Genomic DNA, 17,970 nt, shown 5'->3' with positions numbered 1-17,970 from the left:
GGGGGGGGGGGGCTTGCCTGTTTTGCATATTATTTTGGCATTAATACGAGTCACAAATCAGTTTGCAAACAATGTAAAATAAAACTCCCTAACCTCCCTACCAATTTCGTGGTATCCAATTGTTAGTAGATACTATCTTGTCTCATTGCTACAACTCCCGTATGGGCTCGGGAGAGACGAAGGTCGAAAGTCATGCGTCCTCCGAAACACAAGCCAACCAAGCTACACTGCTTCTTAATTAACACAGCGCGCGCATCCAACCCGGAAGCCAACCGCACCGATGTGTCAGAGGAAACACCGTGCACCTGGCAACCTTGGTTAGCGTAGACTGCGCCCGGCCCGCCACATGAGTCGCTGGTGCGCGATGAGACAAGGATATCCCTACCTAATTTTTGTAATGTACTTAATTGTTACACCAGAAATGATTTGATATTGAGATAAAAACAGCTGCATTGGGCCTTTAACATTTAGAAGACTCTACAACATGGTCTGGCCTTGTAGCATCCAACTCTGTTGTAAGTTTAATATTTTAGCACGTTGTTAAAGATAACTGCTGAAACCATTTGTGTGCGTGCGTGCGTGCGTGTTTGCGTGCATACGTGTGCGTGTGTTCTGTTACTAATGAGCATTCCTAGTCGTTGCCAAGTATCTGTCGGAAAGATCAGTGTGGGTTTACAGTTATTAAAGGTTCATTTGAGAAGTGAATGGTTGATTAAGATGCTCGTTGTTTACATTTTGATCTTTTGTGAGCTTGAAGAAGTCAATTATCTTTGAAAGCATCATGGAAGGAGAGCCCTCAAGCTTTGGAAGATTCACTAATCTCAATTTACCATTTACAATGAAGAGCTCTTCTCCAACCTATGTGAAAGAACATGCTTTTACAGCAACATTGCAGATTAAGAGCCTTTGATTGTCTGTCTGCCTCTTTTGTCCGTACTCCATCCGTTTGTATTCCGTTATGATAGAGCATGATAACATTATTCACTTATAGTAAAGGAGTGAATCTTAAGATATGTGCCCAGACTGAATTTTATGTAAATCTTGTATAGAGAGTTGAAGCATATCCCGTTTTAGGATGTATACATCAAAGGGAACATTACACCTGCTTTTCCAACCAGTTACCACTGACTCATTTTGAGGTGTGTGAAAGCCACTTTGATGAGAACTTCTGCTCCAATACTACATTCTTAACCCCCCCCCCCACATGAGATGGCTAGACAAGCCACCCGATTCTATGTCTGTCTCTCTCTTTCGTTCGTTCCCTCTCTCTCTTTGAAAATACCACACTAGGCTCTCAATATTTTGATGGCACATATTGAGGGAGGGAGAGAGGAACCAGAGGATACCGGGCATAGTGAAGGAGGGAGGGAGGGGGAGGAGGAGGAGAGAGAGAAATCTATATTTCAGCTCTTTTATCCTTTGTGCTGCTGTGAGGGCGAGGATAGATGATGAGGGACAGGCTAAATGTGGCGGCTGAACAAAGCCTCTCACTCTGGTACCATTAGCGTTTGCGTCTCATCCCCCCCTTTTCTCGCCCTCTTTTTGGGGGGAAAATAGGAACAAAATAATTGAAGATTCCACATCTTGAAACGAAAACCCTTGGGTAGGTAATTCAAGGCTTATTACTGAAGGCCAAGGCATTTTTCTTCCTTCTAAGCATTAAAGGGTTATTTTGTGTTCCTGTGGATATGGGAGAGGGATAACCATTATGAGAACAAAGGGACAGATAATGGGGAATTGGGCAAAAAATCTGCCGATCCCCACTCAGTCTGCACCTCCGGTCAGTCAGCCTTGGGCTCATCTCAGCCCATTTGGGGACGAGGAGACAGATGCTGGCAAGGCTCCTCTCTTACAGTACTTCCACCAAGGTCAGCCTCTGTCACACACAGAGGCAGTCGCACATGTACACACACACACACACACACACACACACACACACACGTACACACACACCTGCTGCCTAATCCATTTATCAGTGTCTGGGACAAATTATGGAAGAGGAGGAGAGTGAAGGGAATCGGGACGATAGGGAGAGGGAGGGAGAGGGAGAGGGAGAGGGAGAGAGAGAGAGAGAGAGAGAGAGAGAGAGAGAGAGAGAGAGAGAGAGAGGGAGAGGGAGAGAGATAAAGAGAAAGAGTGAGCTCCCACTGCCCACTCCCGTGAAGGAAGGCTTCAACCTATTTGTGGGTCAGACTGGCTGGCCTGCTCCCAGCTCTCAGATGTCAGAGATTTGCCTAAGAGCTGCTCCCTAATTGAAGGAGATTAAGATAGGCTGACAACGGGGCCCGGCTCCCCAAATTGAAATGCTGTAATCCATTAGGTTTCATCAAATGGTACACTTCAGGAGGCCAGCAGAAAAAGTCCTCTAATGAAGTGTCAGCGCAGGCCAAGGGACTGCAGACACTGCTGTCGCCTTTCTGCAAGGCAGGGAAATGGCTTACACTAGACGCCTGCCAACATTTCTCATAGTTATATCTGCCGTGTGTGTGAGTGCGTGTGCTTGCATGTACCTTAAACATGTATTTGTGTATATCAAACATGTATGTTTGTGTGTATGCGAGTGTGTGGCAGTGTGTGTGTGTGTGTGTGTGCCTGCAGTCTCTGGCAAGGTTGAGGGCACTAAGAGGGCCACGGGCAGGGTGAAGGGGGATCCGTTTCAGGCTGTTCATTGAACCCCATTCCCTCTTGTTTCCGTGTAGAATGGGGCCTTTTGATGGGGCAGATATTTGGTTCCCAGGCGGCCGGTCCAGTTTGGAGCTAAGGCTTATTTGAAAGGGATCGCTTCCAGCCCCCTCTCTGCTTTCCTCTCCCCGGAGCCTGACAGACAGCCCCGCAGCCCACCCACACTAAATTAATTCTGACAAGGAACTTAAGATAACGTCAATGCGCTGACTAATCACAGGATTGGGTTTCTGTAAGTCACAGAGCTGTGAAATGTGCCATCTAACAAAAGCCCTCCTATCGCTCCTTTCTTTGGGGTGAGAGGGTGGGGACGGAGTGGTGGTGGTGGTGTGCCCAGGCTGTCTTGTAGGGTATTGCTTTAGCCCAATCTGAAAAACAATTCAGTTTCGTTGGGGGATGTGAGAAGGGGTAAGGAGGTGGGGAGTGATATGATTGACATGTTTGTCGAGAGACTTTAAAGGAACTTCTCCTCCACTCATCTCCCAGCCTTTTGTTTAGCTTTGACTATGTGGTTCTTTTCACCTCTGGTCTGTCCATTGTTCACTTTCACTTGGAGAATTGACTGGTGTTTTCTTGTGTCAAACTGCTGTCTTTCTCCTCCCTTCTCTATCTCGCGCTTGCATTAGCTGTCTCGCCCTGCAGCTTGTGAGCTCTGTGCGGTGAAAGTCATTGTGGTTGAGGCTAATCCGGTAGAGTTGATTAATCTCCTGATTAGTTCCCACACCTCAGGTCTAAAGGTGAGACATTGTGAGGTGCATTGTGGGGGGGGGGGCTGACATAGTCCATACACCCTGAGTTGGACCCCAGCCTGGCAGGTGGCACACAGACATTCAATCAAACTGTAAATCCTACAGTGGACCTTCAAAGCTGAGATGAGCAGAAAAGATTAGATGAGAGAGAGAAGTGGAGGTGGGATATAAAAGTGTGTACTGTATGTGCGTGCGTGCGTGCGTACGTGTGCGTGCACACGTGACTGTGTATGGCCGTATGTGTTCACCCGCGCACGCGTGTCTTTCTATATAAAGAGGTAAAATGAGAGGTGTATGCTGTAAAATGGTGTGTTTTGATGGTGTTGAGAGGCAGGCTGACGGACCAGATGGATGCTCATTTAAGACCTGCTGTCTGAGTAAAGTCCTGGGGTGGAGCCCAGATCACACATCCACGTTTATGACTAACATTAAATAGACTGCCTCTATCTGCCTCGCCTGTACACATTTTAACATGAAGATATGTGGGCTAAAACAAAAATGTCAGCTTGGTCAGAAATGTGTAATGTCAGCTTGGCTTGCTTTGATTAGTAGAGTGGAGCTAGTGATTTCTTGTTTTGTGCTATATTGGTTCATTTGGAGAAAAACATTGAGCTATATTCATGTGTGTGCGCGAACACAATTCAAACAATGCATATGTACTCAATACATAACGATGCACAAGAAAACCTTTCTCTGCATTAATGGGATACCTTTCTTGAACACTGTGACATCCAAGGTAAGGGCATAGAAGTTATTCAATCAAAACAAACAGCAATTGAAAAAATACATTGATTTTAGGTGTGGGGGGGGCTGTTGTGTATGCACACATGACTGTAAGTCGCTTTGGATAAAAGCGTCTGCTAAATGGCATATATTATTATATTATATATTTTACAGACAGCACTGTCAGCGTTTCTCACACAAGCCGTTAGCGGTGGAAGCTAGTTGGAGCTAGCGCTGTTTTACAGCTAGCGCTTGACTATCGTTGTGGAAGAGTGTGTGTTCCCTCCAACAACACCTGTCACCACTTGGATGTCCTCTGTGGTGTCACAGACACACCACCACTCCCCTGGCCTGTTCTGGCTTTCTGTCAGTCAGCAAATGCAGCATCAAATTGAAATAAGTAGACTGTCTATACATACAGCGTCGTCTAGCCAACTGAAACCACGTGTGCGGGATTCAATCGGCAGCAATTTGGATACAGATTGGTGGTCTATAACGTTTTATGCCCCACATTTTCCCTCTGAAATGAAAGTGTGTCACGTTGAATGGTTATTTAATGTGTCGTCATTGGGAGACATCTGGATGTGTGTATCGCCGACTCGCAGGGGGCAGGAGGAGCTTTATAGACCTAGAGTGGTGAATGAGCTGGGTGTTAGTAAATGAAACTGTTTCCTTTTCCCTCTCTCTCTCTCTGTATCTCTCTCTCTCTCTCTCTCTCTCTGTCTCTCCCTTCTCTCTCTCTCTTACTCTCTCTTACTCTGTCTCTCCTCTCTCTCTCTCTCTCTCTCTCTCTCTCTCTCTCTCTCTCTCTCTCTCTCTCTCTCTCTTACCCTCTCTCTCTCCCTCTCTCTCTCTCTCTCTCTCTCACTCTCTCTCTCACACACGCACAGACGAGTGCTAGCATTGATTTTCATGGACACGACTAAACATGTTGAGCCTGCGAATGTCATATCTAATCTGTCACATTATCAAAGCTAAAATAACCCCCCACCCTGCAGGATTAACGACTCAACTGGGCCCTGTCTACCCAATGGCAGTTCCGTTATTTCTGGGCCCTAATCCCTACAGATCTGATAGATGCCGCTCTGCCTTACCACTGAGCTAGTATACAGCTGTCCCTTAAACTCAACCGTGAGGGCCTTACAGTAGAGTGGGCTATCCCCTGCAACCCGGCACCACTTCAGGATCGTCCAGGCCACAGCTTCAACTTTAGAGCACTATGGGGTGCTCTCTCTTGGGTTGGCTTAGCCCAGAATCATCTCCTCCTACGACTTCTACCAATGAGCTCAGCACCTATAGCTGTGTCTCAGGTTAGGTTCTTTTATACCAGTCACTCGAGTCCCCAATAGACTAATTAACCGCTGGGGCGGCAGCGTAGCCTAGTGGTTAGAGCGTTGGACTAGTAACCGGAAGGTTGCGAGTTCAAACCCCCGAGCTGACAAGGTACAAATCTGTCATTCTGCCCCTGAACAGGCAGTTAACCCACTGTTCCCAGGCGGTCATTGAAAATAAGAATGTGTTCTTAACTGACTTGCCTGGTTAAATAAAGGTAAAAAAAAAAAAAAAAAAAAAAAAAACAGATGTGAAAAAATCCTCAACGAATCAAGTCTACTTCAGAAACCTACAGTTGAAGAGAGACTCTTTGATGACACAGGGTTACAGAACAATAAAGCAGGTTTATTCAAAATTCCAGAAACAGGCATAAAAAAATCCCAGATCAATCAACCAATCACAAATGATAAGCAAGAAAATGATAAGCAAAAACGTACAGTAAATGGAATTGATAGACAACCTTCAGCGCCCTTAACTAAACCCCTTTTGCGGTGTGCCAAAAAAAAATATATATATATATTTTTTACCTTCTCCAACTCTATAAACAGTTTGTTGGCTCCCCCCTCAGGATGATAAGTCCCTCAGATGGCGTCTAAAACTTGAACAACTATTTCACTACAGACCCTGGTTCGATTCCAGGCTGTATCACAACTGGCCATGATTGGGAGTCCCATAGGGCAGCGCACAATTGGCCCAGCTTCGTCTGGGGTTAGGGTTTGGTTGTGTTCTTAACTGATTTGCCTAGTTATTATAATAATAAAAAAATACATATATTTTTTTACATCCGACAGGTTCTTCTAGCAAGCTCAGAGTTGTTTTTCCCCGTCAAAAAAAATCCTAGCTCTTTTATTCCCTCCATTTTCCTTTCTGCTCACTCATTGTGGTTAACACCGACCTTAATGACGTATCTAGTACTTAGACACCTCATGTGGCCCTCGTTCAAAAAGGTGTTTTTCCGGCCCCGTAACCCCAATCTTAACCCCCATCCTTATGTACCTTATTATTAACCTTAACCTTTTGAACATTCACTCTTCAACATGAATCTTCCTTACCGCACTCGATTAAAATCGTACTCCAACTCAATGCACCACTCCCATTACACCTTAAACATCCACCAGCTTAAGCATTTCATCACTGCAACATTACAGCGTTTCAACATTATAAACCTTCCACCCTCAACCTCCTGCAGGCCCTCAGGCCTTAATCTAAGCTTTCAAAAAAAAACACATTGTTTATATGCCTCGTACTTTAAAGCAAACATCATTATTAACATTGTTAACTATTTTACGGCATTACTCGAATCCCCCTTATATATTTCCCCATGCTTTCAACCTTTAACATTTAACATTTAATCACTATTTTAATACATTATTTGACTTATTTTTCTTCTTTTCTTGAATCAATGTCAATTCTCTCTCAATGTTCATTCTTCTTTGTGCTCCGTGCTCGCGTGAAAGGGAAACGTCTTCACGAGTGTGTGCAGGAGTGGATGCAAATGTGTCCCTAAAACGTCAAAGAGAACTCGGCCTTAACCTACTACCCTTGATAAGATAGAGGTAGTCTGTTAATATTTAGAGACCTGTGTGTGTGTGGCGAGGGGATGAGAGAGAAGTGACACTGGGAGATGCACTTGTATCGGACGTGTGTAACACCACTTCACACCAGACACTCAGTACACACACACACACACACACACACAGCCGGGATATATTGATGTCTGTGTTCATTACTGCTGATGTGTCTCTCTCAGGGTTTGGTCTGTGTGTGTCGGCGGGGGGACAGGGAGGTGGGGGAATACAGGACTGTTATGCAGTATGTGATGGAGGTGACAGTCAGAGGTTTATTTTGTATTTTACCTTTATTTAACCAGGCAAGTCTTGGTTAAAATTCTTGGTACAAATTCTTATTTTCAATGACGGCCTAGGAACAGTGGGTTAACTGCCCGTTCAGGGGCAGAACGACAGATTAGTACCTTGTCAGCTCAGGGATTTGAACTTGCAACCTTTCAGTTACTAGTCCAACGCTCTAACCACTAGGCTACCCTGCCGCCCCTCTTTCCCTCTCCAGTATAGAACAGAGTCTGAAGGAACTGCAGGGGAAGATGGGTGAGTCCTGGACGGGGGAGCGTCCACCCAGCCCAACGGAATGTCTGCAGTGGTTTAACCCACGGAACCCCAGCACCGTCAGGCCTGTCGCCACAGGAAACCAGGAGCTCCTGGACTTCCTGAAAGCTCTGGTAACAACACATCAAGATAATAATGATGAGAGAGGGGTGAACCTACAATGTACAACGCTATGTAGTTCACTAGCCAGTCAAAATGTGCTTAACAATAACAATCCATGAAATGAAAAAGATTTGCTGATCGTATTGATCCCTATAAACATGTTGATAGCTCCTCCGTGAACCATCCTTCCTCCTCTTCAGCTCCAGTACCTTAGGACCGAGGAGGAGGGGCGAGAGGACGTGACCCTCCAGCTGCTCCACAACATCTCCTCCCAGTGTGGCGTGTCCTTCCCCAACACCACCCCCTCGCCCACCCCCCAGCAGCCCGGCCCCTCGGCACACACCTCGGTCCACACGGTCAGGGACGACAGTGCTCTGGAGAGCCATGAGGTGTGGGACGAGGTACGGCTCCGGCTGCGGCGCCACCTGCTGGACAGACTTTCCTGTCCCCTCCCCGTCCCTCAGCGCATCTACTGTCTGCAGCAGCTGTTCTTCCTCTACCCAGAGTGGGAGGTGCTGACGCTCTACCAGGGCCTGAGGAGCCAGGCTGTCCTGTCTCTGCTCCACTCTGCCCTGGCCTCCAGCCCCGGTGGGATGGGGCTCCGTGCTGCCGCCCCAGCCCTGTGCTCAGCCCTCAGGGAGGAGCTCCAGGTCCTCAATGGGGTGGCCAAGCCCCATACCATTCTGGGTTTCCTGAATGCTGCCTACCTGAACCCTGTGTCCCAGGAGCTGGGCGCCATGATGGAGAGAGAGTGTGAGAATGCCCTAAAGGACAACACTACACTGAGCGGTGGCAAGGGGAGGAAGAGCTCGGCCAGGACCAAGGCTACTGTAGGTCAGTGGAGCAAACCTCTTACTCTCTCTAAACTGTACCACACTCTCCCCACTCACGCACTGTAAGGTTCTGCATTTATTTTCTTCATCAACCTTCTGCTCTGTTTCTTTGTGCTCTTGAACGTAGCCTTGTCTTTCATTTTTGTTCATTGATTTCACCTGGGTTAGTTACTCACATGGTCTCATCAGCTCCTTACTTAGTCCAGTTCGTCCTGATTGTGCCGTTGTGAGGTATTGTTCGTTTTGACTCTGCTAAGCCTTTTCCCAGCTCGTTCGTGAGAACCAGTTCTAGCCTTCAGTCCTAGTTTTGATTCACCTGCCTGTTTGCCTACCTGTATGACCATTGCCTGCCTGTGACCACGATTCCTGCCTTCTGCGAAGGCGAAATAAACACCTGCTCTTGAATCTACACCTTTTTCTCCCAGGAGTATTCAATGCACACACCAAGCACTGGAGAAGGAGCAATCCTTCTCTACATTCTTTTAAATTCCATTCACTTGAACACAAGTTGGGATTTTAGTCTTTTACTACAGAGTGCTTCACCTTAAGGCTTTCTCTCGTAGCAAATCAATGCAAACCAAGGGTAAAACGGACAAAGATGACCTTGGTAGTGAGCACAGGCCTTGTAAACCTATCCTTCACAGCTAAGGATAAGTCTAGGAGTTGATGGTTCCTTACGTTATCGCCCTTGGGCTGGAGAAAATAATAGAATGAAGCAGCTGAGAAGTATTTACAAAAATTGAAAGGAAGTCATTTTTTCTTGTGTGGGAGGAAAGGAGTGATGTACAGAGAGACTGGGGAACAAAAAAATCTGTACATGGTATGTCACATCTGATAGATCCCCTTCTACTCTATGTTTGGCTCTCTGATTGGCCTATTTATGGGATAGATGGGGTAACCATCCACAAAGTAGACAACTCCGTTGTTTACTTTCCCAAAATGGTGCATATGTCAGGCGTGCTTCCTTCTGGGGATGGGAAGTGTGCTTTTTACATCTGCCACTCTTCTAAACCCACAGCCGTCTCTCACGCTCTTTCCCTCCCTTCCTAGCTCCCTCTCTCCACCTCGCTCCCGCTCTCTTTCCCTACCCTTAAACATGAGATGAAAGAAGGCAGCCAGGATAATTGGCCATGCGTCAGTTAGGCTGTTTGATCACAGCGCGGCGGCTGTGGCTCCGGCTACACACCTACGTGCCGCTCAACAAACCGTCAAATGTAGCACCGGAGGCAGAACATCTCACCAAAGGGAAGCAGCGCCCGCAAAGTGTAACGACACTAAAGCGATGCAGTTTTTTTGTTGTTGCCCCTTGTCATGTGAGTGCCTGCTCCACCGCAACTACTGTGGGACGGGGATCGGGGCTCGTTTTTGCGGGGGTCGCATCAACGAAAGACAACAGTAGACACCCAAACATCAACAGATCCACCAAGGACACTGTGGCCTAATCGGCGGAGTGGCTTCACGTCACTTTGGTGGTTGTCTTTACCCATGGAGATCTTCAAGGGCCGCGTTGACAATGACGACACATAGAAAAACAATATGCATATATTCACTTGATGCATACGTTCTCAGATCCCTATTATCTCCCTGTAGCGTGTTATTGTTTATTTCCGCCTATCTGTTTATCTGCTGGCTTTTCAATGGAGGGGGTGGGTAATGGGAGGGGAGCCTGGGAGGCAGCCTGAGCCTGTGCTTCCTTCCCAGAGCTCTCCCAGGGGAGTGCAGTCTCTGGCATCAACTACTGTCAAACCACTGAACCATTTAACAGCGTTCACATCAGGGAGATGTGACAGTTCTTTTAACCCCTCTCTCTGAATGGGGAAGAGCTGACATTGTTCCCAGACAGATGTGAGTGTCTCAGCCCTTTGTAGCCCCTTTTCTCGCCGTCCCTCGCTCTCCAACTCCTTTCTACCCCCCCCCCCTCCCCTTTCTCTCTCCTTCCCGGTAGTAATGGGGTGATCAGTAGGACTCTGGAGTCTGCCGGACAGATTGACTGGCCAGGAACAATGCAAGCTTTAAACCTTACTATCACACCTCACTGCGTCTGGACAGGAAAAGGGGTAATCAAGTAGTGTGTGTGTCTGTTTGTGTGTTCGTGCACGTACACGTGCATTGCTATCTGCCAGGTGGTCTGTCGTTGAAGGTGCGCAAGTGTTTGTGCAGCGTTTAAGTACCTTCGAGGAAATGTGTCATTTCCATTATGTCTAATGATGACATGCAGGAATTCGGCAGAAAAATAGCTTCTTACATAAGCCTAATATATACATTATGTAAATTGCAGATTTTCCAAATCTGCAATTGAGTAATTGCTTCCCAATTTGCATAGTATAGAAACAGAACACACTTTTCATGTACACCATGGAACGCGATACACCTGGCTTGCCTGCTTTACACGTCCATCGATAAACTTGTCCCAAGCAATCATTCAGCACAGCCGAAGAGTCTCCATTCACACACCGAAGGACATCTGCATGCTCCCCGAGGTATGAATTCCATTCCCAGGTCCCACTAATTCTCTCCGACTTGTGCCGTGCGCTATAGGAAGTACTGCGTACAGAATGCTTGGGTTTGAACACGTGTAGTAAGCACATTCTCCCCTCCGCCCTCCGCCTCCCTTCTTGCCTCCTTCCTCGGCTCTCTGAACTCCCTGCAGTCAAAGCGCACCAGCGTATTCAGCAGGGAGAGTGCTTCAGTCGTGCCAGAGATAGCTAGTACTGCTACTGCTGCTGCCGCCACCGCGGGAGATTCCTTCTGGGGATTGATGCTACTTGGGAATGGTGTTTGTTAATATTTAATAAGAGCTGCTCTTCACTAGATCATATCTGTGCAGGGGTTCAGACTCGGTGTCTGCCGGGCCGTGCACATGAATGCAGCCATGTAATTACGGGGGGGGGGTAGAACCAGGGGTTTTATATGCCCAATGCTCGCTGTTTACGGCTGCTGCTTCCCATTGTATAGCCACAGCCCTGCACATCCCTACGCTCTAGAAGGTCTGGTTGAAGAGCTGTGGGTTCACGACCTGGTGAGGGTTTGTTTACTGATATTAATGAGGCTTCATTACATGTGCGCGCGTGTGTGCGTGTGTGCGTGTGTGCGTGTGTGCGTGTGTGCGTGTGTGTGTGTGTGTGTGTGTGTGTGTGTGTGTGTGTGTGTGTGTGTGTGTGTGTGTGTGTGTGTGTGTGTGTGTGTGTGTGTGTGTGTGTGTGTGTGTGTGTGTGTGTGTGTGTGTGTGAGAATCTTTTATGTGTGTTCACCATTTCACTTGAGATTTTATGAATTCCACTATGTCCCAGTGTCTCCAAACCCTAGGTCCGTTGGAATTACTGCAAGACTAAACATGGCACTGTGTTTGTGCGTGTGTGTGTGTGTGTGCGCACACGTGTACATGTCTCAAATCCGGTTCCATTTCCTCCGAATGGTCATAAAAAGCTTTTGTGCATCACTCTTGTTAAGCTCAAGCATATCAACAAACCACTCAAGTATTCCAGCACCTTCTTTCATAGGGAGTAGAGCAGGGCTTATTGAGAGCACAGACAGGATAACACTCTGCTACTGTATGGAGTCCTAGAGGGTCCAAGAACACGGTACCAAAACAAGTGGCCTGTAATTAAATGTTTCCACACAATACAATACGTCCCTCTCTCCATTTGGAGCTGATTGGCTATAGAGGAGATACAAGGAGAAAGCTGGCAGCAGCCTTAGCCTGGCCACCGTACACCCCTCCCCACCCAACCAGCAGCCTAATCGAGATATCAAAACTTCCCACTTTCCCCCCCTGCGAACAGCGGGTAGCCCCTGCTGTGGTTAAGGGAGACTTTGCCTCTTGCAGTCCAGGGGCCATGGGGGGGGGCATCAGCGGGAGTCACCCATAATAAGGCTGTCTGGTTGAGCAGCGGGCCGCGACTGATGGAGCGGGACCCAGCCGCCACGGGGCCCCGTGGGCAGTCCTCCCGGTGGCCCCCCCAGCTCCGTTCTGACCCTGCCACCCTCAGACAGGGGGCCAATCAGCGCCCTGGGAGCCGTGCCTGCTTTATACCCCCCTTAAACTGCCGTGACACACATACACACCGTCCACCCCACCTTGCATCCATCTACTCTACTGAGTGCCATCATGCATGGGGGAGCGGGGTAGGAAGGAGACCAGCTTGATGTCGGAGTGAGGGAGTCCCTGGGCTCTGCGGTTTATATCTGCATCTTTGTGGATATCTGCCTTCAATCCACTGACAAACCCTTTGTTGTTCTGTCAGTGCCAGTCTGCGGAGAATAGCACCCGGCGATCTGACTGCATGATAAACTTGTCAATGGGCTTTTGAAATGTATATCCCGCTCCACACAGAACTGGAGTTTTTTTTATGACCAGCAACAACGTACGTACATACGTACGCACACACACACACACGCACATCTCAGCGCCTGTCTGAGTTATTGTAATCATGGGTGGAGTTGAGACGTGAGGCTTGAGGCCAGCCAGCTAACCATCCCTGGCAGAGTTAGAGAGAGCAGCCCTGGCAAAGGACCATAGAGATGTCAGCCATGCTACAGGGAGAGAAAGAGGGAGGGAGGGAGAGGGAGAGAGAGAGAGAGAGAGAGAGAGAGAGGGAGAGAGGGAGAGAGGGAGAGAGAGAGAGAGAGGAGAGAGAGAGAGAGAGAGAGAGAGAGAGAGAGAGAGAGAGAGAGAGAGAGAGAGAGAGAGAGAGAGAGAGAGAGAGAGAGAGAGAGAGAGAAAAATTAAATCAGTGGCTAAATTATTGCGTGATTGCCCATTCCCAACAGACTCTGGCAACATTTGGAAGAAAGTGTCTAATAATTGGTTTTTCGACCACGTCAAGACACATGCAATTCCCCTCGCTAATGGGTCTGTTAGGTAGTGCCGGGCCTCCGGGGTCAGGGAAGGACAGAAGACGGCCAGACAACAAGCCGGTGCACCCCACTCTGACGACTGAGGGAACAAGAGAGAGAGAGAAAGAGAGAGGGAGCGCTGAGGAAATGAAGTGGTAATAAGTACAGCCCAAAGGGGAAATGCACTTCAGTGTGAGTTTAATACATCAGGCCGGGGATTTGGCAGCCCGCCATACAGCAATTGTTTACATTTTTTGCTCACTGGCTGCATCTGTTCTGTTTTGTAAACGGCACTAAACTATCCGCCCGTAAACACCGGAATCAATAACAACTGCTGAGGGAATTCCCTTCCTTCCCTCCTTCCTTCCCTCCCTCCCTCCCTCCCTCCCTCCCTCCCTCCCTCCCTCCCTTCCTTCCTTCCTTCCTTCCCTCCGTCCTTCACTCCCTCCCTCCCCCCCTCCCTCCCTCCCTCCCTCCCTCCCTCCCTCCCTCCCTCCCTCCCTCCCTCCCTCCCCTCCCTCCCTCCCTCCCTCTCCTCCCTTCACTCCCTCCCTCCCTCCCTCTGTTTTCGTCCCCTCCCTCCCTTCCCCTCCCTCCCTCTGTTTTGGTCCCCTCCCTCCCTCCCTTCCTTCACTCCCTCCCTCCCTCTGTTTTCGTCCCCTCCCTTCCCCTCCCTCCTCCCTCCCTCCCTCCCCCCTCCCCTCTCTCCCTTCCCTCCCTCCCTCCCTCCCTCCCTCCCTCCCTCCCTCCCTCCCTCCCTCCCTCCCTCCCTCCCTCCCCTCCCTCCCTCCCTCTGTTTTGGTCCCCTCCCTCCCTCCCTCCCTCTGTTTTGGTCCCTCCCTCCCTCCCTCCCTCCCTCCTCCCTCCCTCCCTCCCTCCCTCCCTCCCTCCCTCCCTCCTCCCTCCCTCCCTCTCTCCCTCCCTCCCTCCCTCCCTCCCTCTCTCCCTCTGTTTTGGTCCCCTCCCCTCTCTCCCTTTTCATGCCAGTCAAGGGGAGTGTGACTGTGACAGTAATGTTGTTCAGCTCAGGTGGAACTGCCATGGAGGAAAGTGACGGTGGATGTTTGTGTTCCTTTGTGTTCCAACCAAGCACATGCTGTCTATCATTGGCCACCATCCTCCACAATTGATAGTACATGTTGTCTTTACTAGTCGCCATGGTCATGACTGTGGAAATAAGAGCATGACCTCACTAGCTCCTCCGACATGTCACCCTCTTGGCTGTGTTTTCACAAGGGCCATGCAACTATCCATCACTACACAACACCAACTGCAGTATGTGATTCCATATAGCTACGCTATACTTCTGTTTCAATGGCTTGTTCTCCAAGTTAGGGTAGTCTAATATCCCCATGATTTCCTGGCACAGTCTTTTACCTATCACTCTCAATCAAAGAAATCTATAATTCAGGTGTGATACAATAGTGATCATGTCCGTTTTAGGGCTGCAATAGTGCTAGTTCCCTGTATAGTTTTTCTGTAGACTGACCCTTAAGTGAACCCTACCGTGTTCCTCCCTGCCTCTCGGTGCTCTCTTGTCGATGACACACCTGGGTGCCTTAAGCACCCCCGTTTGGTTCCACCGTGTGATGTGACACAGGCATAATGACCTTTAAATGGCTGTATCCTGTATAGCAGTGGAGCCAGAGCTATAAATACATATAGTTCATATAGCAATGGGTGTTGGAGTAGACAGGGCTGTTACACTCCAAGGTCATGTGTCATGGTGTGAGTGTTTGGAGAGACGGAGGAGGGGAAACAGTCTTCCCGGGTTCACGGACAACTCACCTGAGAGAATAGGGAAGGGAACAGTCAACAGGTTTCCCACTCAGGAGAGAGATCTTTATTAAGAGGGGGTTGTGCGTTGGCGTTTCTTTGAGACACATCACATCTCGTTTAGATGGTTTGCTTGGAGATGTTGCAGAGAGAGAGAGAGAGAGAGAGAGAGAGAGAGAGAGAGAGAGAGAGAGAGAGAGAGAGAGAGAGAGAGAGAGAGAGAGAGAGAGAGAGAGAGAGAGAGAGAGAGAGAGAGAGAGAGAGAGAGAGAGAGAGAGAGAGAGAGAGAGAGAGAGGGTGTTTGTGATCACTGCACGACATGGGAGGTAGAAACAGAGATGCACTTTCTCCTTTACTGTGAGAAATATTCCTCACCAAGAGATTCATTATTCACAGACATGACTACATTTATTCCAAATTTTAACATATTAAACCCAGAGGAAAAACTAAAAATAGTCATGGGCGAAGGAGCAATGGCTCCTCTTGCAGCCAAATATGTATTTGCCTGCCATAGCCTGAAGGAGACTGAATAATAACATATGCATAGTAAATAGTAACTTACTTATTATTAGTATTACTGTAATTACTATTATTGTTATTACTATTATTATTGTTGTTCATCATTCCAAATAGTAGTGGTATGGATAGTAGAGTGATGGTAATGATAGCAGTTTAATGGTGGTGGTGGTAGTAGTAGTAGCAATGATGATAGTAGTTATAGTACTGATGTAAAGATGACAGTTATTTAGTTATAAGTTAGTTATAGCTTCATTTTCCATGTTTATCTTTTTATATTTATTGCTACTATATTGTTGTTATTTTTGTATTTAATTTTGTATTATTATTTACGACCAGACAGAGAGAGAGAGAGAGAGAGATTTTCAGGATCCCCATTATCTACTGTATAGAAACACAATTTACGTAAGTATTCCCTCCCCTTAACATGTTAGAATCACAGCTGGCAGCGATTACAGATGTGGATTTTTCTGGGTACGTTTTTAAAGTGCTTTGCACACCTGGATTGTACAATATTTGCACATTATTATTATTTTTTATTATTTTTGAATTGTTCTGGTGGAAAACAGACTGAAACAAGTTTCCTCCAGGATTTTGCCTGTGTTTAGCGCTATTCCGTTTCTTTTCATCCTAAAAAAACTCCCCCGCCCTTGCCCATGACATACCCATAACATGATGCAGCCACCACCATGCTTGTAAATATGAAGAGTGGTACTCAGTGATGTGTTGTGTTTTCCCCAAACATAATGCTTTGTATTCAGGACATGCCCATTTCTTAAAAGTTTAAGTGCCAGTTTTGTCAGTATTTATTAACCTCTCTAGGGTAGGTGAGAAGGCTAACGTCCCACCAGGCCAACATCCAGTGAAACTGCAGAGAGTTAACATTCTAAATACACCATTTGTTATAGTAAACATTCTTGTAAATACATGCATCTTACATCATTTAAAAGATGAACGTCTTATTAACCCAGCCGCTGTGTCAGATTTCAAAAAGCTGTTACTACAAAAGCAAACAGGCTATTTTATGAGGACGGCTCCACGCACACACAAGTATTACTAGCATTTTCCAACCAAGCATTAGCGTCATGAAAGTCAGAAATACCAATATGTTCGTTTTTGTTTGATAAAATACATTTTTATATCCTAACACAAAACTTTTGTAAACCGCTTGCGTCATGATTTCCGTCTCATTCAACTTTGGAAGATGCGTTCGTGGTAATTACACACACTAAAAAAATGTGTATCCAGTCATGGTTGGTTTCATTGCAATCCTCTGGTTGTTACTAACACAACCATACTTGATGGTTCTTTTCCCGGGACGTATTGACCGTAACAAACCGATTTGAAGACACCAATCAATGACATCACCGGTCTATCGTTGATTGACTGTATTTTGGCCCAATGACCACTGATCATCTTGAAAAGCCAATGAGCTGAGGTAAACGGCAATATGTAATGGTTATACGTTTGAAGACCAGCCTTTGTCGTAAACGCTGGCGTAAGAGAGGTTCATTCGCCATTGCAAATCCTACTTGACGAAGCCATGGGTGTTACGCATAGCAGTACATATTCAATAGCATTTTCAACAAGTTTCTATATTTAAAATATGCCGAATAAATCAGAAAAAGCTGAAACAAAGTCTAGGTATACAGATTTAACCTAAATTACAGAGGAAATAGATAGATACAGCGAGACCGAGTTGCTTCAGGAAGATGAATCTTTCAGCCAAGCCAGTTTTGACTCCCAGGCGGAAGACATGTTTCTGCATGGCGAGGAGGCCATGCTGGATTGGTAAATTCTAATGCTAATGTCATTGTTTGAAATTAATCATATCAAATATTATTCATTTGAGATGTTATTTTATTTGCAATATATAAAAATATAATCTGCAATGAAATTGTGTGTGTGATATATTTTCAAAATGTATTTTACATAAACATGGAACAGCCTTTCACCATTTCACCATAGTGTTATGTCCCCTGTACTCTATATATATCTGTTTATTTTACGTGTGTAACGGCGTTTGTCTGTTGAATGAAGAGTCGGACCGAAATGCAGCGTGTAGGTTATTCATGACTTTAATGAAAGAATCGCGGTACATGAAATAACTGAATCTAAATACAAAAACAACAGAACGGAACGTGAAACTAATACAGCCTATCTGGTGACTACAACACAGAGACAGGAACAAACACCCACAAAATACAAAGCGAACTCAGGCTACCTAAATACGGTTCCCAATCCGAGACAACGAGAATCACCTGACTCCAATTGAGAACAGCCTCAGGCAGCCAAGCC

At 46.9% G+C, this 17,970-nt stretch overlaps 1 protein-coding gene across 1 annotated transcript in view; it reads left to right on the top strand.

Annotated features, from left to right (window-relative positions):
• Positions 1-17,970, top strand: part of LOC124034885 (uncharacterized protein KIAA0825-like) — a 149,645-nt gene that overhangs the window by 13,102 nt on the left and 118,573 nt on the right. Inside the window, exons 4-5 of the mRNA XM_046348289.1 lie at positions 7,554-7,722; positions 7,912-8,545. Of these exons, the coding sequence (XP_046204245.1) occupies positions 7,554-7,722; positions 7,912-8,545 (803 nt within the window). The remainder of the gene's footprint in view (positions 1-7,553; positions 7,723-7,911; positions 8,546-17,970) is intronic.

Source organism: Oncorhynchus gorbuscha, linkage group LG05 (assembly GCF_021184085.1).
Source record: "Oncorhynchus gorbuscha isolate QuinsamMale2020 ecotype Even-year linkage group LG05, OgorEven_v1.0, whole genome shotgun sequence".
NCBI classification, from domain to species: domain Eukaryota; kingdom Metazoa; phylum Chordata; class Actinopteri; order Salmoniformes; family Salmonidae; genus Oncorhynchus; species Oncorhynchus gorbuscha.
The sequence above is the reverse complement of the archived record's forward strand: the minus strand, read 5'-3'. Positions and strand labels throughout refer to the sequence as shown.